This window comes from Chrysemys picta, chromosome 11, assembly GCF_011386835.1.
Source record: "Chrysemys picta bellii isolate R12L10 chromosome 11, ASM1138683v2, whole genome shotgun sequence".
In the NCBI taxonomy this organism is placed as follows: Eukaryota; Metazoa; Chordata; order Testudines; family Emydidae; genus Chrysemys; species Chrysemys picta.
The window spans coordinates 57,114,505-57,139,799 of record NC_088801.1 but is presented as its reverse complement, the minus strand read 5'-3'; the positions used below and the strand labels follow the sequence as shown (position 1 = coordinate 57,139,799).

The following is a 25,295-nucleotide window of genomic DNA, read 5'->3' as shown; positions in this document are numbered from 1 at the left end:
TTCTTCCTCCTGGCATGAAACCAAATCCTCCATCAAAGTGAATACAGAACAAAATAACTGCTGCTTTTCCCATATCGGCAACACCTAGCTGCTTTAGAAGGGCTGCTGCTGCAGTGCGAGAGTGGGAGATTGCACCATCGTCTTGGCTTCTTTCCATTCTGGCTAAGTGCCATGTTGTGGCGAGAGGGAGCCGGCCATGTATCCCCCAGACTGTACACTCTGTGTACAATAACTCTCTTGGGATCCGTCTCAGCGGCACAGAAGTTTCAAAAATATTCTGGCAAAAGCCAGTGAGGTTTGGACTCAAGTTTTCCAGAGACTGGGCATGTCTGCTGCCCGTTCTGCACAATGGCCCCTTGTGGCAAGAGGCAGCAGTGCAGCAAAAATCCCTGCTCCTGAAACACCCAAATCTATGTTTTTGGGCACCATGGCATGTAAAACTGTTTGCCCTGAAAACGGGGTGACTGCTTTAGATGTTTTGGCCTTGTTGATGTGGAAAGCGACGTGTGTGTGTGTGTGTCTGTATGTGTAAAAAGGCTGGTTGGAAAGCTTGGAGCCCTCTAATAGTACTGTTGTTTCTTTACTGCGTTCTCTCTGGAGTTCTTATGCAGCTCTGTTACTCAACTCTTCAGGAATCACAACCTCCCTACTCAGAAAAGAATTGTGGCTGTGCACTGTGGTTTTACATCTTAATGAATGTTTGACCACTTCACCTTTTGATGAGCACCATTAGAACATTTTTCTGACAGTCTACGGTAGCTCAGAAACATTGCCCCAGCGAGGCTTGCATGCATTTTGACAAAGCCAACAAGCAACACATAACAGACAATGAGCCCCTTATATTAGACTCTGAGGTATCCGATAGAATTTCCTATGATTGATAGTTATTACAATTGCAGTGGAAAGCCACTGAGTTTTTACTGTTCTAGCCAAACCTACCTACTGCGCCTTCTCAGCTGTTTCTGTTTAGTGTGGATATCTAATGTGGCTGAAAAGTGCTGCTGATTTTTATTAAGTTGAAGTCTGCAGCTCCCCTTATAATGATAGTAAAAGCACACTTGCAATTAAAGGGAAACTGCCTTAGTTCTGAAATTAATTCATTTTATTTAACCCTAGAAGGGGGAGAGCAACGAGGCTGGATAGTTTTGTCATTTCTGAGGTTGCAACTTCTGTCTCTTCCAAGTGGTCTCCCTAGAAGCGGTGCTTACCTAGCCAAAGGACCTTGTACCTTTAGATTTCTAATTGATCTACTCAAATTGTAAAGCCAGCTTTATGGCAGCTGGTGGGTGGGAGTTTTCAGTCCGTTGCACGTCAGTGTAGGAGAACGGGGGCCGGTGTAGGTGAATTGAGGTGGTACTTGTAAGCAGGGGAGGAAGCGGGGAGGTCAATATCCTATTTTATATCACCTGGTCTTCATGGGTATGCTGTTAAACGATATACAGGATACGAGCAAAATAAGCAGAATTAAAACCTGTTTGTAGATTAATTTAATACTCAGAGAGACAAGTGATTGACAGCACTGGTCTGAACAGCATGTTCCCTGAAAACTGCTCTGCTCAGTTCATGTCTGTTCTACACTGCACCATCTCAGCCATAGGCCCCGCCCTTACGCAACTTGGCCAATACGCTTCCACCTGAACTACCTTTAACCCTCTTTTTCCCAGGCCTGGGGCTCCCATAAACTCAGATGGTCACTTTATTCTGAATGATGCAGTGGTTGGAGGATGTGTGAACGTGGCCACAAGCGTGACCATTAAGTTCACTCTTAACTTGTGAACTTACACAGCAGGACAAGACACAAGTGTGAGGATGAAGAGCTGTTGGACCTGCTGCCCTACTTAAACTCCTAAAATTCTAGTAGAAGTTTAAAAAAAATCTCTTTTTCATTTCCTATTAGTGTTCCCTAAGTGGTCTCTCTTACCCTCTCCCAGAAGTTAGCAAATAGCTGACTTTAGAGCCAGGCAGATCCGTGTGGTGGATACTTCCAGGACACTGGCCTTATTAACCTGACCTTTCAAGTGGGGACCCCTCTTGAGAGTAAGGCTCCCTTTGCCAATCCCAGTGCAGCTGGCCTCTTCTGCAATGTAAAGATATGCAAATTAGTGTGGGCAAGGAAATTATAGACATCGGGTTAGAGAAAAAAAGGACACCCATCACCTCTACTGTTACGAAACAGATCCCATCTGATTGAGGCAGGTCCATATTGAACTTCATCAGCCAGCTGCTGGTTAGCAGAAGTTCTGAAGTGTGGTCAGATGTCTGGCTGCCCTGCCCTCTGGTAACAACCGCAGCTTTGCCCCAGCCTCTTCCTCATGCAGCCACAGAAGCCTCACTCTTGTATGAGTATCTGTCTAATGCTGGGTATCCAGTCTCTGAGCATTTCACAGTATTTCTCTTCACAGCACCCCGGCGAGGTAGGGAAGTGCTATCATCCCAATTTTGCAGATGGGGAACTGAGGCACAGAGAGATGATCAAGATCACATAGGAAGTCTGTGATGCAGCAGAGAATTAAACCTAGGTTTCCAGAGTCCCAGGCTGGTGCTGTAACCACTGGGTCATTCTTCCTCTCCATTGTTTAAGGCTCCTATTTCCTTGATAATGGCTCATACACAAATATACACACATTGCAGGGGGAGACTTTCTGCTTGTGTATGCAATGTGTTTGTATAGCTTGTTTTTGTATATGTACATATCAAAATGGGAACTTTTTTTTTTACATACACAATTCTTACATAGACTACCTATAGAAGTAAGTAGCACATATTTTTTTTTCTCACATTCATCTACACTTACAGTATTTCAAAGAATATTCCAAAATATCTTAGTACAAACGGGAGAGTGAAGCTGCCTGCTAGATCCCTAGCTGCAGAACAACAAAGGCTACATTATAAACCCAGATCAAACACATGACATTAATAAAAGACTTTAAAAATAATTAGTTAATTTATTTAGAAAGCTGAAAGTCTCCATTTCTGATCATTCTTATCATCCTGAAAGGAAGTAGGTGCCCAGTTTCTGCCTCTTTTCAAATGCTTTCCCCCCTCTTCCTCATGTTTTGAATTATAAGCTTGTGGTGTGTGCGTATACATATAATGTGGCCTGTGTGTGTGTGTGTGTGTGTGTGTGTGTGTGTGTGTGTGTAAATATTATGTGGCCTACATTTTTGGAAGTGAGTATCGGTTTGGAGTGCCTAAGTTTTGGGGTTTTGAGACACCTCCTGACTGTCAGGAAAAGCTGCACACCCACCTTCCGAAAAAAACCCCAAACCTCTACAAGGTATCTTGGGTTGGGCACCCAAAAATGTGAGTACCCAAAATCACTTGTCATTTCTGGGAAAACAGAAACCCCCCCCACACACACATGCACGCACTCATTTGGCAAGAAAAATGTAGAAAATCATCACATTTGTTTGGGTTTCATAGACATAGTTAAGACCAAAAGATAACTCCCAGTTTCCAGTGGTTTATTGCAAATAACCCCAGGAGCGTATCTTTGATGATTACCTTTGTACCAACATGGTAGAAAATCATTTTGACACCCATTGGGGTTTCTGGTTGTGTCTGTCTCTGTTTTCTGCATTGGGTCTCTGCTTTTTCTTGTGCGTCTGCTTAATCAAGCCGTGCCCATATTATGTTTTTCTCTTGCATCCAGCATTTAAGGGGCTAGTAGGAGAAGACAAAACTCCTTCATCCATGCCCCAAATTTCATCCACACTGGGGGGCATTCTGCAGAAGTAGTCTGAAATTGAACTAACTTAAATAGGTGCTTTAGCCACAGCTGTCATTGATTTTATTGGGAGCTGGGTGGCTAAATCTCCTACTTAGGTTTGAAAATTTCAACCTTCCTGACCTTGTTTCAGATGTAGAAAAATATGGCAGCCTCGTTGCCTTCACGCTTTCAGGAAAACCTGGTACCTATTTGCTACAGCTTTGGGCTTTCAGATATTCAACATATTACAAAAATCTACTTTGTTAATATGGCTGTAAAAGGGTATGAATTAGTTACTCTACCTCCTTTGCATTATGAGATACTACAGTTAGAAGAACTGTGAATCTATCCAATTGTATAAGAAAGAAGCTGACATGCTCAAATTCCAAGATTTAATGCATCCCTTAAAAGATGTGTATGGACAGCCCTTCACTAGTTAAGTGCTAAGTTATTATTACTATTTATTATTTACTTCCTCGCCTATTTTCCTCGTACTGAAGAAGCAGGAAATATTTCTGTTGTTTCATTTTGGAAGTGAAATAAATGTTTTCCCTGTGGCATTTGAAATTTTAATAATCCATAATAAATAAAATCATATCTAATAACATAACTGGTTTCACTTGGCACTGCGCTCTTCTAGATGCATTGCAACTGCGGAAACATAAATAGTTCCAGCCTTCGAAAGCCCAGTTCCTATTTGCTAAATATACTCGGCTTGCTTTAAATTCCTGTGTGTGCAGTCATTAATACAACTCTCTCTGACAGCATTTAATTAAAGTGCTTTTCTCTATTAAATTCATTAAAACTTTTTTTTACATACAACTGTTTCCCAGACACTGAATGTTAAGGACCTGTAGGCCTCTTTTTAAATAACTTCTGTCTCCTCACTGTAAATTGTTAATTAAATTTAACTTAGACTGTTTAAGATGGCTGGGAAAGGAAAGCCAGATTTCAGGATATGGTCCCAGTCATGTCTGTGATTTTTTTTTAATACATTTTTCTTTGTAGCTATAGACTGTATATCATATTGTTTATGATCATTGCTGTACATTTAAGCCGGAACAAAATAAAGAAATACCCTAAAGAACTAATTTTCATTACAGTTTGAAAATGTGCATATTTTTAGGACAGTTCCTTAGCCTGAGAGCATTTGCATGGGTGGGCGGGGAGGAGACGGGAGAGAGTAGTTCAGTATTAATAGATTATTGACAGTTTAATGTCTTGGCACCTAGACAGCCCATAAGGTATAATAAACAGGAAGCTGTCTGATGTGAGAGCAGTCAATAGCATATTCAATCAGAACCTTTCAGTTAATTGCTGGTTGACCTCAGAGATTTCCTGTAGGAAGTACTGTCTTTACTTTAGAACTAGAAGAACCAATATGGTTTTCAGATTTTAATCTCATGATCCTTTTTCTTACATTGGCTTGGTTTTTTGCATTGCTCCAATATGGGGCATTGGAACTATACTAATAATTTTCTTTCACCTGAAGTTTTTTGAACAATGTTTTGCACACTTGGGACCCTTTTGAGTGCACTCTTCTGTAGCCGGGTATTGCAGATGTGAAAAAGGTTCTGTTATTACAAGATTGGTCATTAAGGGGCTTTGGGCTAGATCCTGCATTCCTTACTCAGGCAAAACTCCCATTGACTTCAGTGGAAGCGTTTCATGAGTTAATAAGGAGTAAGGACTACAGAATTCGGCCTTTCATTTAGTTGATAAGCAAGGTAAAGTAGCTGTCTGGGGTCAAGAGAGTTAAAGAAAACAGAGTCTAACCAGGGTCGGATTTCTTCAAAGCACATTACATAAATTAGGCATTGTTCTGGTACCTCTGTACACGAGTATATTAAAAATAATTGGCCTGCCTTTCCTAGGTGCTAAGTACAACAGCTCCCAATGATTTCAATAAAAGGTCACTCAGCACCTCTCAGAATCATACTCCATATGTTTTACAGGTGAGCATTGAACACTGATGTGTGTGCTGGTCTTTACAAGTGCAAAACGGGTCTTGGTTTGTATTCTCTAATTTCTGTACTTAGCTTCTCTAATTTTTTTCGACTGTGTATCTTGATAAGATCTAGATAAGCTACAAAGGCAGGCAGGCAGGAAGCAAGCCACAAGGGCATTTTCTGACCCTGACGAACTGTAAACCATCTGCTCATTTGGGGAGGAAGGCTGCATGGAAAACTCGGTTGGAAACTCTGCAATGTTTTTTTCTCCAACTTTTGACTTCCAAAGTGTGTGTTTCTCATGTGAGATCGCTTGTAAGTGAACGGCTGCAGTCCTGGTTTGGGTCTCTTCATGACAATGACTACTCTAGTCTCCCCTGGAAGCTTTTGTAGCAGGGCCAGGTTAATTTACATTTCATTCAGTCAAGAGACTTTTTTTGTCTCTAGATCTTGCTGTGATTATGTCTTTAGCCACTTATCATGCACTTCAAGCTTTTCCTTTGCTGAAAGGAGCACTATTGTTTTAAACCCTAATTTTCCCTTGGTTTTGATTTATTCCTTTGGCTGGCTTCTTTGCCCATTTGCTTAGAGAAAACCTCTTGATGCCACTCTAGAGGCTGGATTTTGTTCTCACACTGGCTTTACACTAGTGAAACACCACTGACTTAAGAGGAGTTACTCCTGATTTACCCTGGTGTAAGTGAGATCAAAGTTAGGACCCATATCTCTCTATAGAAGGGCTCTCTTGGGTGCTGCCTATAAATGCATGGGTTGCCTAAAGTAGAACAAGGTTGTACATTTCCTGGTTTCAGGCTTATAGGAGGGGTAAGGGGAAATAATGGAAGAAGATGACCCCTTTCCTGGAGCAACTGATTATAGTAGTTTTGATTTATGCTTTAACTAATTTTAGTGGGAGATGGAACAAAATCATGGTGAAATGCCATAGATCCAGTGTACAGGTTCCAAGATGCATGCTTTGCCCTTGGGCAAGTAACAGCAACATATATGAGTTTAACTCTGAGAAGTTGCTGGTCTGAAGATGTTTTAAGTAACTTCCTAGTTTCATTAGTACTTCTCAGCAAACTGATTATCAGTGCTGCATGGACTGAAGGACTCCCACATGGAAGACGTATATATTAAGTTCCTTTTATAAACTACATTGCTTTATTTTTTTGGGTCAGTTCTTCCATTTGTGCAGGCACACAGCCCTTATACATGCCAACAGGAGTTATAGGGGTAGCACAATGGAAGACTAGATCTGCTTGCTATAAACTTCCATTTCTTGGTGGTACAAAATGATGTAAATAAAGGATCTTGCACTTATAGTGCAAATCTAAGGCTCCTCTTACAGGGATCTCTGCAAACCTCCTTTAAGCCTCACTGTATCCCTGTAATGTAGGTAAGATCACATGTAGTAAGTAAACTGGGGCACAGAATGGTCAGTCGTCTCCTCCAAACGAGTCAGAGATAGAGCTGGACTAGAACTCAGAAGTCACGACTCCCAGTCGCTTGTTCAAACCACTAGTAATTTCTTAGATTATGAGGTCAGAAGGGAGCCTTGTGATAATCTAGTCTGACCTGCTGCATGACACAGGCCTTCCCTGAATTAATTCCTGTTTGAAGGAATTAGTAGTTCCATTTTATAGGTTGGGAACAGAAGCCCACAGACTAAGTGACTTACCCAGGGAAGTCTTTGGGAGATCTGGGAAGTGAATCAAAATTTCATGAGTCCCAGTTTACTGCTTGAACCACAAGACTGTTGTCGTTGTACTTACACTGCCTTTGAATACTTTCCCTGCCTTTGCATCAGCCATCCACATCTACACTGAATTGTTTCCGTTTTTTAATAAAAAAGAATGAAGTGCATTTTATTTTTCAATTGCATTTTTGCCTAGTTTTCTGAACAGAAAACATCTGTTCTGCCAGTATTGCACAAGTGCAAACAATGTAGGAAACCTTTCCTTACAGCTTGCAATTTACAACATCCGTCATCTACTATAGGAAAACTAGTACTGGTCATAATTAGCGTCCAGTGAAAAATGGCAATTGAAACAAGACTAGCAAAATCAGATAATCGTCCAGTGTTTTCAAGACTTCCATACCTTTTCAAGAGTGAAACGCAAAGACAAAGGATCTTTGTTATAATTCCCCAAAATCTACTGTCTTCTGTCTCATAGTCCCTGGAGAACTCAGCACTTTGATCATTTGACTTTATTTACCCAATTTTAAGCTAAGGGTATAATAAAGCGTATTATGCCAGTTGTGTGTGTGGTAATGCTGGTTATTTTGCCTTTTACCATGGCAGTTGATTATAATGCGGTGTTTAAGACGTGCGTTCTAAAAAAAGGAATATTTATACTTTTATGTGTTTGATTCACACAGTACAGTTTGCTCAAGTCCTGTTATTAAGTGCATTGGTGGTTACGTCTAGAAAGCAAAAAACATGCTGAATAGTGTTTTATCAGCACAAATCTACTATTTTCACTAACCATAACAGGCAGGTTCTTCTGACTTCTGAGTGCCCCTATTGTAAAAATTAACAGAACAGTTGGATATTCTTGGAACCCCAAATAGCCATGTGTGAGGACTAAAACAGTTTGATGGGACAAATAATTACCTGCCAGAATAAAATGTCTAATCCAAACATATCCTCCCTTTAAATAATTCAAAACCCTCTTCTTAATCTAAGTAGCTGGAAAACTGCATGATTATAGTGGCGCCATTTGTGCCACCATAGTTATGGGGTTTATAACTTGACCTTAAACTTTGCTCTGGGCTGGAATTTGGCAGGAAAGATCTCCCGCAGGCTACAGGCAAATCCTTTATGATGTTTGGAATAAAGAAGAAAATGCATGGAGTGGTAACTTTTTGAGATACAGAAAGTACCAAAAATATGTCAAAAGTTTAGATACATTTTTGGATGACTTTGTCTGAAAAAGTGGCTCTGTTATTCAATATAATGGTTTTGCCAGCTTTCAATTAGGGATGGGCGAATTGCTTTGGATAAAATAAGAACCAACCCAAGTCTTTGCCAAAAACTTGAACCGCACCCTAACCAAATTCAGATGGAAGGACTCTAAGTACAGTAGTGCCCCCAAATGCCATCGCCCACCTCCAGCTAGGCAGGAAACATTGATTCTTCCTCTTGAAGGAGGTTCTGGCTCCAGCAATCCAAGCATTTCTCACCTTCAGACTCGACTATTGCAGCTCCCTCTCTCTGTGTCTGAGGGTGGGTCAGCACAGACGCTACAGCTTATACAGAATGCAGCAGCTTGCCTCTTGAGCAGCAAGACATCCCCAGAACCACCCTACTCATGTTTTGCATTCTCTAGTGACTTCCTGTTAGCCAGGGGCGGCTCTAGCTTTTTTGCCGCCCCAAGCACGGCAGGCAGGTTGCCTTCGGCGGCTTGCCTGTGGGTGATCTGCCAATCCTGTGGCTTCGGCGTACTCGCCGCCGAATCCGTGGGACCGGTGGACCTCCTGCAGGCATGCCACTGAAGGCTGCCTGACTGCTGCCCTCGCAGGGACTGGCAGGGACCGGCTTGATGCGCTGGCGCCTGGAGCCACCGCTGCTTTTAGCTTCTGGAGCCAACTCAAGGCCTTCATCTAGAATTGTTATGGCCCTCAATGAGATGGTGTCTGGATGCCTCTGAGGCAGCCTCTTCATTTGGCACCTCCTCTTGCATTTGTTGGCAGTCAATAGTGCCCATAATGCAGCCCCCAAGAGCCAGAGATGGGCCATTCTCAGCAAAAGGCCCTTTATTGTGGAAGTCCTGCTGTACCAGAGATCAGAAGGAATCCAAGCCTGACATTGATGGCAATTTAGATGCTGTGATGATGGGCACCCCAGAGATACCTGAGACAGAGAGAAGAGAGCAGTGATGCTCTCCTCCCCCAATTGCTTCTCAGTTCTTCTCACCACTTTATGTGTAGGCTCTGCCAGGCTGTTCTCACAATACTTGCAATCTAATCTGAAGCAGGAATTGCCAGAAATCTTGATAGAAAGCTGTCACCTCAGAGGTTTCCTGGCCAAGTTCTCAGACTCAGGAGGCTTAGGTATTTAGAGTGCTCATCTATTCGCCTGGTCACTCCAGCTGGTGGCCACTGCACTTTGAGGATGACTCATTACTGATGGCTGAGTAAGGCAGAGTTTTCACCTTTAAATCCCTTCACGAGTTACACTAGGGAGAGGGCTGCCTTTGCTGCGCCAGGGAGCCATCAGAGCCCTGCTGGCTGAGACACGTGCAGAGAACAAAGCGCATCCACCAGCTGCAATGGCCATACCACATCCCCTGCCTGTGCTGCCCACTTTTGGGGCTGATTCCTTCACCCTCTTTAAAATGAGAGATTGCAGCCACCCTGTGCTACAACCCACATCTGTAATGGGGCCTTTCTGCCGTCAGAGACCCTGCAGCCTGGTTTTCACCAGCAGAAGCTGGAGTGAATCTGGCCTGTTTTCCACATAGTGCGTATCCACATAGTAGGTATGTAATGGCTCCACCTGTTGGGTAAACAATGTTGTTTATAAAATTCTCATAGTGCAGATAGATATTGGAGAGGAGCGTATTCTCTTTCACATAAAACTACCATAGAATAAACCTAAGGATCTGGCTTAAACCATGGGAAAGTCAGAGCTAATCCAGTGATCATCAGCTTGAGTTCATTTACGTTCTACTGTAAAATCAGGTAGTTCCCAGGCACTGCACGGCAATGAAAGTTTTCTTTGTGTTTTTGTGTGAAGAGTTTAGTTAGTGTTACAGAGGAAAAGTCACCCCATCCAGACACCCATGAATTACTTTGCATGTTCAGGGTTGTAAATGTTTTAAACATTATACTGGCAAAATAGTAACTCTTGTGCAGCCACGTGCTGTCTATTAACCTAGATCAGGAAGGGGAAATAAGCCACGCATTATTGGAAAATAAGGTCATGATTGTGGTAAAGTAATGGCAGAAATTTTTCTCTTTTTTAAGACTGATTTGTAAACATTCTTCAAACAACTGTGAAGACCGTAATTCTATGTTTTAAAAAAATTCCCATGCCCAGATGTTTTTTATAGTAACCATAGACCTGTCCAAATGTTATCTGGTCATCCCCAGTTGTCACTGTGAGTCATATCACACATGTAGCCTCTTAGCAGCACAGTGTAATCAGGCTGTAATTTATATTTTATCTCCAGTGATGATAGCTTTTAAAAATGTTTTGTGGTGTATTTGCTCTTTGATGCATGCTAAGCCCCTATTAGCATTAATGGGAGCAATGTGTGCTAGGAGGGGAGACTACACCTTTTTTTTTTTTTTTTTTTTTTTTAAGTCAACGAGATTAATTGAATTTTGCTAACACTTTACACTTATCACTTCTGATGTGATGGCAAATGCAGTACACTACTGGACTTTTTTCCAACTCATATTTTTTTAAGGCGGATGGAACAGTTCACTCCTTTGTCTCCCTTATCTAGAAATGCAATTAAAGTTTGTTGCTGCTCTAATAAAAAAAAAATTAAGAACGCCACGATAGCTCAGTCCTTCATTTCTAGTCTTCTGCAAACTGTTGGGTGCACAATGAATGCAGGATCGATCCCTTGTTTCAGAAGCTCTGTGTTTGTTCTGTCTCTTGCCATTTTTTTTCGATCATTGTTTATTTCTTGCCCTTAAGCAACATGACTGCCATAAAGCAAAAGGAAGCATATGGAATATATGCTGGGAAGCTGTTGAAATGAATTGCACTCAACTAGTTCCTCATTCCCATTTCGAAACTGGGCTTGTACTTGAGTTTGGATTCCTTGTGGAAGCTTTTTCCCTATCCACCTAGCTCAGATAATTAATATGTTGCAGATGAAAGCCCTTCTATATCACTTGTGTGGCTGTGTTATTTATTTATTTTTCAAATTAGCTACTGTCTCTTTGCAGCTGCAAAGAAGAATTAGGGCTGTTGGTTTAAAGATCATTTTAACCAACTAACCCATAAAGATTTTTTTGGTAAAAGGAGTTGCATTATATATCACAAATTGTATGATTATCTTTGGTGCTGGTGTTTACTCTTGTGAAGCAATTATTAAACTGCATTTAAAAAAAAAAAAACAATACACCAGAAATGCCACTAGCATTTTGGTTACAATATTAAAGGAAGCTCAGACTAAAACTAGATGAAAGTGAACATATATAACCATGTCAGACTTCCTACCATTTTGCACGCTCATATTGATTTCTTTTGACATGGTCTTCTTTTATTGAACACCACATTTTTTTTAAAATCCCTTACCCATAACAGTACCTGCTAGGAGCAATTGTAAAAGGAAACCAAAGTATATTAAACCTGCCTGAAGTCAAAATGTAATCTAACACCTGTAGTCTGCAATTTGTCATCACTTCATAGATACTTTTTCTTTTTTAATAACAGTTTGGATTTTCCTGACTTTTGACCTTAGGATACTGTATAATCCAAGAAAAGCCATGGAACTAAACCACAGTCTTTAACACAGCTTTATGGTGTCAAGATGTAAAATCACAGGCATGTGAATGAACCCAAAGAAAATACTTCATTTGGGGCTGTAACTAGTGCTGCAATATTTATCTAAATGAGTATACTTTGCAAGGCGCAAAAAAAAAAAAAAAGTCTCACACCACTACTTTAAAAGGGAAAATGAGCACAGGTGCAAATTGTAACTTCTATTACAGTTTCTCATGCAGACATTCCTAGAAGCCTGTAAAGTGTCTCAGCACTGGAATTCTATCTAATTAATGCTTTTTGCCAGTATGACCCAGATTGAAAATCCTGTTCGTGTGTAGTTTTGTTTATTGCAGTGTCTTGTTCTGGTCTATTCTTGTACAATACAATGTATTAAGCTAACTCTTTGCATGCTGTGGGCAAGATATGTAAATACAGAGCTGTGTGTGTATACATCTGTATGTGTCTCCAATGGATTGATATAATATAGCTAGATAGTACATCTTCCTAGGCATGACTTTTGGCTGGCTGGTAATAGTAAATGATAGCATGCTAAGGGTTAATCCAAGTCTTGGGGAGTGGGATACCCTGCTTCTGAGGTGTGAGAGTATGTAGCCACTGACAGAGCATCATAGGAACCCTTTGATTGCAAAGTTAAGTCTTGCAAATGGTGATTATGAGTCTTAATCCAAACCCCACAGAACTCAATGGGAGTCTTTCCATTGACTTCAGTGAACTTTGAATTAGGGCCAAGGAAAGTATCTGTACTTAAGTGGATGCTTAATGTGTTAAGTTGTGAATTGAAAGTCCCATGAAGGACCTGGTCCTCCTCTCAGTGAAGTTGGTGACAAATCCCACTGACTTTAATGGGAGTAGGATCGGGACCAAATGTCTGTAATGGATGCAGTATGTAACTGGTGTAAGTGTGTGTGTACCACTGTTTTGTAAAGCTCTGGTAATCTCTTGCATCTCTCTAGCATTAGGGTTTCATGGGCCCAAGTACACTAAAACTCCCCATAATCGGCATCGTAAGAGTTCTTGTTGCAACTACAATTTTTGGTTGTCTAGGATAGTATCATAAATTCCGGGTGCGGGTTGTTTCCTGGCCCAGGGAGTGTTAGGGCTCTTGCCGAGGGGGGTGTTCTTTCTCCTCAGAAAAGAGAAAGCAAGATCTACTGAATCTTTGCTGCCTCTGACTTCATGTTACAGTAGCTTTATGGGAACTGATATTGCCCAGGGTAAGCCATCCTCAGAGCCTCCAGCTGCTTTGAGTCACTTCTGGCAATATAATCCCTGCAGAAAGAGAGCCTGTACTTAGAAAATTTACTGTCTTCTCCTTTGGGAAGGTAATCTTATGGCACAGTGACAGGGATGGCTATGAGGATGAGGGGGGACACCTAATAATAACTTCAACAATTTCTGAGAGAATGTGTTAGAAGTAATGATCTCACAGACTAATTCTCTTTGCTAAGAAGGAAACAATTGAACCACATTGTAAAACAAAGAATTTGGGGTTTTGATGACACAAATCATGTAGAAATGTGGTTCCTGTTTCTAATCAGTTGTGACAGTTATATAGGCAACAAAACCTGTTTTTCACAAAGTAAGCTTTGTTAACCTTTAGCTAGCTGGCAGACGTTCAATGCACAATGCAACACATACATCTATTTATTCGATTGTCTTATTGGGGGGTGGGAGAGTACATGTTCCCTTAATGACCGGCCATGTTGTCATCTTTAGCTCTAGATGGGGAGAGAGTGGGGTGGAAACGAATGTTAATGAAATAATGAATTTAGCCAAAATTGAATATTGTGCTGATGGAGAACTGTAGTTAGATGGAGTTTGTCCAGTTTGGTTTGTTTCTGTGGGACCTACATCTGGTAGTCTTCACCTGAAGTCTGTATTCTCATCCAAAATTATCTTCATGGAGATGGGGAGCAGCTACCTGTAAAACGGAGCAGTGGCCCCTTCCCCCACCCCAATATTTCTTTGCTTTAGATTTTAAAAAGATCACAAAACCTTAGCTTATGACCAGTAATCCAGCTCACTCCCGTAATGATATACTACATTATATACTTTCCTAAACTTAATCATTCAATAGCTTACTTCCTTCCCTGCAGGCATGTACCATTATATTTTACACATGGCTCCCAGCTGGTTTTCATTGTGGCCTTCAAAACCTATTTCAATACTGTGCGATTTAAGACTAGTCACTCTATCTTTTTAAGTCAACTTCCAGCGTATTCGCTTTTTGTACGTGTTCTGTCGGCGGTGGCTCAGATATGAAAAGTGAATGTTTGTGTGTGTTTAGAGTACATGGGAATAAAGCTCTATTTCATACGGCATCTTTCGGACAACGTCCCTTCGAAAATGGCTTAGAGTGTAATACTGCTTTTACAACTCGAAAATTAAATCTATTGGACGGACAGAAAAGTAAGTCCTATAGCTAAGGAGCGAGATAGATATATAAAAATTAGATTTGAAAGTAGGTGGAGAAGTAGTGAGGCAAGGAGACAGGAAGTCAGCTCCAGAGGCCAGAAGATGCAGAGAAGGAGGCTCTTACACAACATCATCCACCTTTGGTGTGTAGGGACAGAGGAGAGCCGTGCTAGAGGAGCAGGAGGAGAGTGGGGAAAGGAGAACTGTGAGACAAGCATGGAGCAAGTCAGTGGAGAGTTTTAGAAACAAAGGGGGCAAATTTGAACTGAATCCTTCAGTGATTAGGGGGCCATGGAGATGTCTAAGTAATGGGGAGGCATGCTCATGCTCCTGGGACAGGGAAGAGAGGTGTGTGGGAACAGACTCTGTATAGTACATATGTGTCTCTTGCCATCAAGCAGATAACCAGTTTTATTTTGGAAAAATGTGTTTGCTGCATATGTCTTTCTTCTCTGTATCCTCCCTCCACAGTCCAGCAGACACTTCATGCATATTCTTCTTTGACCGGTCCCGATTATAACTTGCTACCTGTACATGTGTGTAGACACACATGCATATACCCCATCCTTTAGCTATAAAGAGAATCTGCAGTGATGCTTTTATTCTGTAAGTGAGCCAGAACAGCATTAACCAAAAATCCAAGAGTACATAATGTGGTGTGCAGAACACCCATTAACATCCATAGGAATTTTGCATAGAAATCAGAAAAATGATGACCCTAAATTCTAGAACTGGAACTACAATAAACTATGTAGTTTCCTTTGTGACGATGTAGTGTGCAGAACAGTAAATGAAATAATCAAACAGCAGAAATCAACTAGTGCATTTTATGAAGCTTGTCCAAAGGAGTTGTTTACAAAACATGAAGTTAATTCTCACTTAAATAATACAAATACAAATGCAAAGAAATACAAACTTCTGACTAATTCAAAATAGGTGAATAACGTACGAAATCAGGAGATACGAAATTGTTTGTTTATTATTTGTATTTGGAGGAATTGCAGAGAGTGTGTATCTGTCCGTGTGTATCTGTATTTATACATGCATATAATACCACTACAATTTGATGTTAACACCAGTCTAAATTCAGAGTAATCCCACTGAAGTCAATGGGGTTATTGTAAATTTACATTGGTGTAACTGAAAGTAAAATTAAGACTGTTTTTTAAGAAAATATAAATTCAGACAAAACCTAACCTTTTTTTAATATATTGTACTAAGCAGCCATGGTCAGCATATTCCCTTCTGGGAAGGGTAGGAAGGTGCTCCATCTCAGAAAGGTTTAAAAAAAATTACGCTGTATTTATCTTTTTTTTTTGCACAGCCCTCTCTTTGGTGATTTGATTGCTTTGAAGATGCTGTAGGCATCCCTTCATTTCCTTCAAATTAAACCTTTTACTGCTGCGGATCCTGTATTGTTGGGGTTTTTTCATCATTATATTTGATTGGAAGTCTTGTAACATTTTTCAGATGGATCACTTCTCATGCTGTTTATTGAATGAAAAAAAAAAGTCTCACTTCCAATTCCAACACGAACAAACGGAGTAACTCATACTCTTTCTGGATGCTTTTGTACCTACAATAGCTGCTGCCCAAGTTGTGATAAGCAGTATTTCTTGAGGCTTCTAGTATGCAGCTTTCTGAAGTTCATACTGTCAGTTTGTTCATATAGTTAAACTTCTTGTTATTGACTGCTCTGTGTTGTAGAATGCCAAGGTACACAACTATTGGAGACTGTTGAGGAATGGTCTGTGAGAGGACATACACTGGGCCAGATCATTATGATCTAAAAATATGACTGAAAATCTCTTAGAAACAAATCCATGGACAAAATAAAATCTCCAGAGAATAGTCTAATTATTCAGTTAGCTGGAACGTTATGCGTATTTTATTGTAGGAGACCGGCATAACAGAAAATGTAGCTTTTTCATTTTGGTTTTGTCTTTTTTTTTTCCTAACTAATGCAACGTCTTTGATCCCGTGTTTGTATGTTCAGAAATGGAACTCTGATCCATTGATATTGACTGCGTGCATTCGATGAACACTTCTCCCTGTAGATGGGTCGTATCAGAATTGTACCAACCTGCATTTCACCAGTGCTGACATCTGCCTTTTAACTGCAGAGGGCAGCCCTACCACGGGGCTGCCCTAGTGTTTTTATGCCTAATGCAATTAGGATGTTGAAGTACTGTAGTTCTCACTTTTCTGCTGATGCTAGCATGCCACAGTGGACCACACGAACTTTCTGTTATTTGAAAGTGGTGAAGCGAGAGTGCCAGGAACATTCATTTTAATTGGTCGATGTTATTTAGGCCTTACCACTATTTTATTGCTCAGTGCATTAGAGTTCTCCACCACCAGCAGTTTCTGTATCATTACAGATGTGATTTTTGCATCTTCTGGGCTGATTGTTGGTATTGTATGGATTTTTAATCTCTATACAGATTGTCTGTTTGTTCAAACAAACACATATGAGTGTGTGGGTAGAGTAGAACCAATCTAATTGAGCACCAGATTCTGCCTCCTTGAGTCACAGTGAGTAGTACCTTAGTTGTCGAGTAGCCCAGTTGATTTCAGTGGGACAACTCATGGAGTAACATGAGTAAAGGGAACATAATCTTTCCCTAAATGTGAAAGTGTCAATCTCAACTCACTTTTCAGCAATAGTTTAATAGCAGCACATTTCTGTGAGGTGTCGTATTACTGAGACTGCATTACTTTTACAAAATATGTTCCAGGACATTTATTAGTGTAGTGTGAAGAGTTATGATAAATAAAATATGGCATTTGGCCAAATAAATGTGCCCATTGAAACCTTTATGAGAGTGGGTCTTTGTCCGGCTAGCCTTGCCCCTTAGGTCTCCCTTACAGCAAGTGAGAAGAAGGGGGAAAGTTTACAGGGATGGGCAGGAAGCAGTTGAGGCCAGGTTAGAACAAGAACACTGTGTTGCCCTTCCTGCTGACCGGAAGAGTGGGCTGTATTTATACCCCACGTAGCCCTGTAAAGACCCTCTTTACCTGGATCGAGCTGGCAGTAGGGGGATTATAATGTTACAACTTTCAGGGAAAGTGTGGGACCCTTAATGAAGGGGGGAGACAACCTAGTGACAGATGATGTGGAAAAAGCTGAAGTACTCAATGCTTTTTTTGCCTCGGTCTTCACAGACCAGGTCAGCTCCTACACTGCTGTCCTGGGCAGCACAGTATGGGGAGGAGGTGAGCAGCCCTCAGTGGTGAAAGAACAGGTTAAGGACTATTTAGAAAAGCTGGACATACACAAGTCCATGGGTGCAGATCTAATGCATCCGAGGGTGCTGAGGGAATTGGCTGATGTGATTGCAGCGCCATTGGCCATTATCTTTGAAAACTCATGGCAATCTGGGGAGGTCCCGGATGACTGGAAAAAGGAAAATATAGTGCCCATCTTTAAAAAAGGGAAGAAGGAGAACCCGGGGAACTACAGACCGGTCAGCCTCACCTCAGTCCCTGGAAAAATCATAGAGCAGGTCCTCAAGGAAACCATTTTGAAGCACTTGGAGGAGAGGAATGTGATCAGGAACAGTCAACATGCACATGCAACATGCAAGGGCAAGTCATGCCTGACCAACCTGATTGCCTTCTATGGTGAGATAACTGGCTCTGTGGATATGGGGAAAGCAATGGACGTGATATATCTTGACTTTAGCAAAGCTTTTGATATGGTCTCCCACAGTATTCTTGCCAGCAAGTTAAAAAAGTATGGATTGGATGAATGGACTATAAGGTGGATAGAAAGCTGGCTAGATTGTCGGGCTCAACAGGTAGTGATCAATGGCTCGATGTCTAGCTGGTATCAAGTGGAGTGCCCCAGGGGTCTGTCATGGGGCCGGTTTTGTTCAACATCTTTAACGATCTGGATGATAGGATAGATTGTACCCTCAGCAAGTTTGCGGATGACACTAAGCTTGGGAGGGGCGGGGGGAGAAGTAGATACACTGGAGGATAGTGATAGGGTCCAGAGTGACCTAGACAAATTGGAGGATTTGGCCAAAAGAAATCTGAGGTTCAACAAGAACAAGTGCAGAGTCCTGCATTTAGGACGGAAGAATCCCATGCACCGCTACAGGCTGGGGACCGACTGGCTAAGCAGCAGTTCTGCAGAAAAGGACTTGGGTATTACAGTGGATGAGAAGCTGGATATGAGTCAGCAGTGTGCCTTTGTTGCCAAGAAGGCTCACGGCATATTGGGCTGCATTAGTAGGAGCATTGCCAGCAGATCGAGGGAAGTGATTATTCCCCTCTGTTCAGCACTGGTGAGGCCACATCTGGAGTATTACGTCCAGTTTTGGGCCCCCCAAAACAGAAAGAATGTGGACAAATTGGAGAGAGTCCAGCAGAGGACAACGAAAATGATCAGGGGGCTGAGGCACATGACTTACGAGGAGAGGCTGAGGGAACTGGGCTTGTTTAGTCTGCAGAAGAGAAGAGTGAGGGGGAATTTGATAGCAGCCTTCAACTACCTGAAGGCAGATGACAGAACAAGGAGCAATGGGGGAGGTCTAGTTGCAGTAGGGGAGGTCTAGGTTGGATATTAGGAAACACTTGCACTAAGAGGGTGTCGAGGCACTGGAATGGGTTACCTAGGGAGGTGGTGGAATCTCCGTCCTTAGAGGTTTTTAAGGCCCGGCTTGACAAAGCCCTGGCTGGGATGATTTAGTTGGGAATTGGTCCTGCTTTGAGCAGGGGGTTGGACTAGATGACCTCCTGAGGTCTCTTCCAACCCTAATCTTTTGATTCTTCCATGCGTATATGTGGTGGCTGTCCAGTGAAGGTACTCAGTATGGAAGAGATACAGTTATCCGATAAAATGGATTGGAAAAGGATTGAAAGGAAATCATCCTTTATGGGGGTTGAGCAGGGGAGCTTGGGGCTCCTATGTCTTGTCAATGGGGAGCTGACCCCACTTCCTTCTCCTGGTCCCTTTAAGGGGGGCTGAAGAAGAGGGTTTAGGGCACCTACATCTTGAACAGCAGGGAGCCAACCCGCTCCTTCCTGCATTGTACAATTTGTTGCCAAGTACTCCCAGATATTATACGTGAATACAGTTGTAGCCTAATTAAACCATATCCATGGCCTCCTGTCTTTCTTCTGGCATGGATGGACAATGAATAAAGGTCTCTCTGATGCAGATACCTTAATATTTGTTTTCTTGTATGCTCAATTTGGCAATCCACAATGGATCCGTCTCTTCCGGTATTAGTTTGAATTAGCAAGGTTCTGCTCAGTGTGTGTGTATGTGTTATATCTTGGCTTTCTCGGGGAGAATAGCTACCTTTATATAAAATTCAGTCTGAACCCTCAACAAATTTCTATCATTTTAGTTCTTCTAAACCATTTTAATGTAGGGTTGATTTTAATAATAATTTACATGCAAGATGTTTGAATATTTAAAGCAAAGACTTGAAGGATACTTCAAGTGCGGAAACAAGATTTCCTCTTATTTTGTGAAATATCAGGTCCATATTGATTTTGTTAGCTCGGTAGCTTTGAGTTCTGATCGGTATTTCCCTGCATTCTGGAGAAACCTCTGGACAAAGGCAGCCTTCAATCCTGTGGTGGGTTTTTTGTTTTTGTTTTTTTTGGTGCCAATAATATCTGCTTTATGGACTTCGCTTTAAAGAAAGCATCTGTAACTCCGATATAGTTCTAACAATTCAATGGAAGTTTCACCTGAGGTAATGGCTGAGTAAGGCCCTTTCTGAGTAATTATAAATGGCTGTTAGGATTCTATAGGAATTACAGATGCTTTCTTTAAATCTGCCTCCAAAAAGTAGATATTATAATAGTGGTGAAAACCCTTTAGAGGGTCAAAGACTGTGTTTGTCCAGAGGCTTCCTTAGAATGCAGGAAAATTAATTATTTGAATGCAAGGTTACTAAGTTAACAAAATTAATACAGACCTAGTGCAGTGAAAACTGTTCAAAGGACACCCTTCACAAGGCAACTACTTATCTTCAGAGACTTTCCCCAAAGTATCCCCTAGCCCAGTGGTTCTCAAACTTTTTTTTTCACAGACCACTTGAAAATTGCTGAATGCCATTCTGGTTACAACACTACCCCTCCTTCCATAGGCACCAACTTCCACTGTTCCCGGTGGGTGCTTGACCCCGCCCCTGCACCACCCTCGCCCCGCCCCCATTCCACCCCTTCCCCCAAGTCCCCGCCCCTGCCCCACCTCTTCTCCACCTCCTCCCCTGAGCGTGCCGCATCCCCGCTCCTCCCCCCTCCCTCCTGGAAAGTCCTAAGTGCTGTTTGGCAGTGGGAAACGCTGGGAGGTAGGCAGAAGAGTGGGGATGCGGCACACTCGGGAGGGGGAGGGAAAGGAGGGGAGCTTGGCTGCCGGTGGGTGCAGAGCATGTCCCGGAGCATCCATGGAATCGGCGCCTATGCCTCCTTCACTACAAGGCCATCTCTTTTAAGCAGCTGAAGTTTTTCTGTCCCTTGAGTGAGTGATTGACAGTGATACTCAGACCTCAGTGGTTCAGGAGCCAAATTAGTGATCATCATTACCCTAAAGAGCCAAAGTAGGGTGAATTCACTGTTTCATTCATTCTCTCTCTCTCTCTCTGTGTGTGTGTGTGTGTGTGTGTGTGTGTGTATATATATATAAAATTCTCACAGCAAAATGACTGACCAAGTATTATTAACCATCTGTAGTTGATAAAATAATAACATAGTAAAAGCATCCTGATTGGTTAATAACTTAGACTGGTTAGTAATGAAATCAGTGTTTTAATATCATGTGCTGCAAAGAGCTGCAGGAGACCCATTAAAGCATCACTTGCGGCTTGCGAGCCTCAGTCTGAGCATCGCTTGGTTAAGACAAGTTTCACTACATTTAAAAAAGGAAAATATTGCCACGTCTATCTGAAAAATTTCATTATATAAGTCTTTGTCTAAAAGCAGTTCTCATAGGGTTTAAACCAAATCATATTGTTGTTATGCGGTAGCATGTAAACCAAGATCAAATCCCTTTGTGATAGGCACTGCACAAACACATACTGAGAGACAGACCCTGTCCCAAAGAATTTACTAGCTAAATAAGCAAGACAAAGAGTAAGAGGGGAAAGAGAGATACAAAGGGGTGAAGTGACTTGCCCAAGGTCACACTGACCATCCGTGGCGGAGGTGGAATTTAATCTGCTGGGGATAGAACCAAGCTATCCTGAATCCCAGTTGACTCCCATGTCCACTGCTCTACAATACCCCCGACTTAATATCTAGCTCTGGCCATTTTACTTGGCCTTTCATATTTTGTCCTTCTGAATCTGCATTTACGGTGCAGGTGCTTTGTGGAGAAGAAAGGGAATAGAGAATAAAAATTCACAAGTACATCTGTGTACTAAAGGGTAAAATAAAACCTTGTCTAAATTCTGTCCAACTGCTGCATATCTCAATTGGCCTTTTTAACCAGAGGACTGGCCACATTTTTGAATTGTGCAGAAAGTACATTGAATATGTGTATATGTTTAATTATATAGGTCCTGCATAGACAGCAGTCCCAGCCTGCAAAGGAAAACACACCTCCAAGAGAAGAGGCCCCACCTCCACCTGCTGAGGACAGTTGTGCCAAAAAGCCAAGATCCCGTACCAAGATATCCTTGGAAGCTTTAGGCATCCTTCAAAGTTTTATCCATGATGTAGGCCTGTATCCTGACCAGGAGGCCATTCACACTCTGTCCGCTCAGCTGGATCTGCCCAAACACACGATCATCAAATTCTTCCAGAACCAGCGTTACCACGTAAAGCACCACGGGAAGCTAAAAGAGCATTTGGGAACAGTGGTTGATGTGGCAGAGTACAAAGATGAGGAGCTGCTGACTGAATCGGAGGAGAATGACAGTGAAGAAGGCTCCGAGGAAATGTATAAAGTGGAACCGGAAGAGGAGAATCCTGACAAAAGCAAGGCAACTCCTTCAGAAATTGACCAGAGATAATGTGAGCCCATGATACAGAAAGCAATACATTGATCCAAGGATTTTCTGTTTATTTTTATTAATTTGTTTTTTCCCCTCTTTTTGCATTTGTTGTTGTTGTTTCTGTTGCACACGATCCGTGTGAAAACTGAATGAATTCAGCATCGTCCAATTAAAACATCGCCTTGACACAGACACTTGAGTGTTACACTTTTACGTTTGACTGAGATAATAGTTGTAATCACATAGGATTATGCCTGTTTTAATCTTGCACTTATGAAAGGGACATCTAGCAAGTTAACAGGAAGAAAAAGACCTATGAAATCAATGAAGGAAAATTTACAGCTGTGTGTGTGTGTGTGTATATGTGTGTGTGTGTGTGTGTGTGAGTGTGTGTGTATATATATATATATATATACATATATATATATATAATAAAAATTGCATGGGACAGAACTTTACAATCCGAAAGTATAGACTGTGAAATGAGTTCTTTAAAGATGAAACTTGTTTATGTATTAAAACCACTTCACAATGAGTTGCTTTGGCTTTTTGATAACTGCCGCCTGCTCTCAGGGTGTGGTGACTATTTTTGAATTCCTATTTATTTTCTATGTTTATCCCTGATTTTTTTATTATTGTTATTATATGGCTTCCTATCTGGCAACTTGATGGGTAATTTTTGAGGTATGTATTTAAAGACATAAATAAACACTGCCAAAAAAATAAGAGAGAAAACGGAAAAAAAAATCAGGGCACCTTAAAAACAACTACTATGTTAAAGTACTTTAAAACACAGTGCACACTTAAAATGATACAGCACGTTCCATTATTCAGACTGCCCTTTCTGTAGTGAACAGATGAATTTTCATGGAATTCAAAATGAGTAAAACTGAAATTCAGTGCATAGAAGACTTGTCCGTTAATGAGGTCTTGATTAAAAAATAGCATTTTGAGATTTGATGTATGGAATTCATACTATGAACCACGTTTTACTGTGGAGTTTATTTACTTGTTCTCTGTTTCAGTTCTTAAAATTTATACATTTATGCCTTTTTTATTTTTTGTTGTTGCTTTTAGTTTTTATTATTATTTTTTGATTCAACATAAAGTCAAGTTAGGAAACTAGAACGTCAAAACCCACATGGGTAGAAAACTGTCCAGTTAAATTGATTGATAAAGGGGGTCTCCCACTCTTGGCTTCCCTTTCCCCTTTTATGTCTATTAAACTTGGGCTTCCTTTGTTTCATGCACATTATTTCAGTGGTACTAAGCGCTTTCAGCCACTGGTCTCACAAGCTGTAGCCCACATTCAGTGCATGGCAGCCCTGATGCGAACACATTTTTCAATCTTCCTGCAGCCTAGCAGCTCTAGGTAATAAGAGTGAGCGGCGATATCTGTGTAGTCACCTTCTTGTCATAAATTGAAACATTTTCCCAGACACCTAACATAGCAATTACATTACATAAAGCAGAACTTATGCTGACTGACTCTTCAATGGTATGAGCACTAAAGCTGCAATCTACTATAGTTTCCAACTGTTTTGAGGCATCTTGTCGGGAGCAACACTAGGTAGCATTACTGTTCACTTCCATGTAATGATTTCCAAGAGAAGACCTCACCTTCACTACTATTGCAGCCGGACTTATTGCAGACTCCTTCTAAACTGCAGTCGGAACCACGTCTGCAGGGTTTCCTTTTTGTCCGTGTTGGGCTTTTATGTAACCTTGACAAAGACCTCATGCAATATCGCTTTGAAAGTTATTTTCTGTTTACCACACCAGGCATTGTAATATAACTGTTAATACTATTTATATATTTGAAAGGTATAAAAGTAGGAGTAAAAACAAAAAAACAAACCTCTGTGTTGATATTGACTCAGAACGTACAATATACAGGGAGAAGACATGTTGCAATACAAGCTATTTCTAGCTGCTCAGTAACCTCTGGAGTTTTTAAAGGGACTTTTTCAAATAATGTTTTGAAACATAACAGTATCTCTGCATTAATTTTATGTACCTTTGCAAAATGATGGTGGTTTGCTTAATTAAGCCCTTCTTGCTCCTCATTCTTTATTTCTGTAGTATGCTGCAGCTTTAATCAGAAGTTCAATGGTTGCTGCTTTATGTTCTTTGAAGAGTTACTCTTTCAAAACTGTCTTCTTTTGCTGTTACTGAAATCACTCCATCTGTGTAAAAGGAAACTGATTTTTGCCCTTGCAAGGTTGTTCATCTGTTGATGGCATCAACATTTGGTATCTTTTACACTTCAACCAAAAATTTTATTAGGTATTTTTTCAATGCTGAGTCTTGCCTTTTATTTTTAATTTCACTGCCAATTTTGCAGTGGTTCTAAGTGAATCTGTGGGCATTTTAGCCTGTGGTCTTGCCAGAACTTTGCGAATTACAATGCATATATGTCTATTTATTCAGTATCCATCATATAATATCTATTTGGAAAAAGAAACTTTTCTTGTAGTGCCTCTTAACAAAGCACAATTTTCCGCCTTTTTTGTGAAATAAAAAATAATAAAAAAAAAATCAAAAAACAAATTGTGTTTTATTGCGGTATCAACAATGTGAATAAGGATTAACATATTGTAAATGTTCTTTTTTCCATGTAAATCAACTTTATCTTTGTTATCACTAAGTGATAATTAATTTTTAACTTATGTGCATTGTTAGGCTGTTAGAATTTTTTGGTTGTTGAAATAAAACGCATTCAATAAATATGACTTCATTTGTCAAGTAATTCACTGGGCCTTATTTTCTTTCTCTCTGAGATCAAATGAACCAGG

At 41.0% G+C, this 25,295-nt stretch overlaps 1 protein-coding gene across 4 annotated transcripts in view; it reads left to right on the top strand.

The window, feature by feature from the left end:
* SATB2 (SATB homeobox 2) overlaps window positions 1–23,314 on the top strand; it is a 163,957-nt gene extending 140,643 nt beyond the window's left edge. For all 4 annotated transcript variants that reach the window (XM_065562051.1, XM_065562053.1, XM_065562050.1 and 1 more), the window contains one exon: window positions 22,063–23,314. In XM_065562051.1, coding sequence (XP_065418123.1) covers window positions 22,063–22,518 — 456 coding nt within the window. In that variant the 3' untranslated portion in view covers window positions 22,519–23,314. The remainder of the gene's footprint in view (window positions 1–22,062) is intronic.
* The last annotated feature ends 1,981 nt before the right edge of the window (window positions 23,315–25,295 follow it).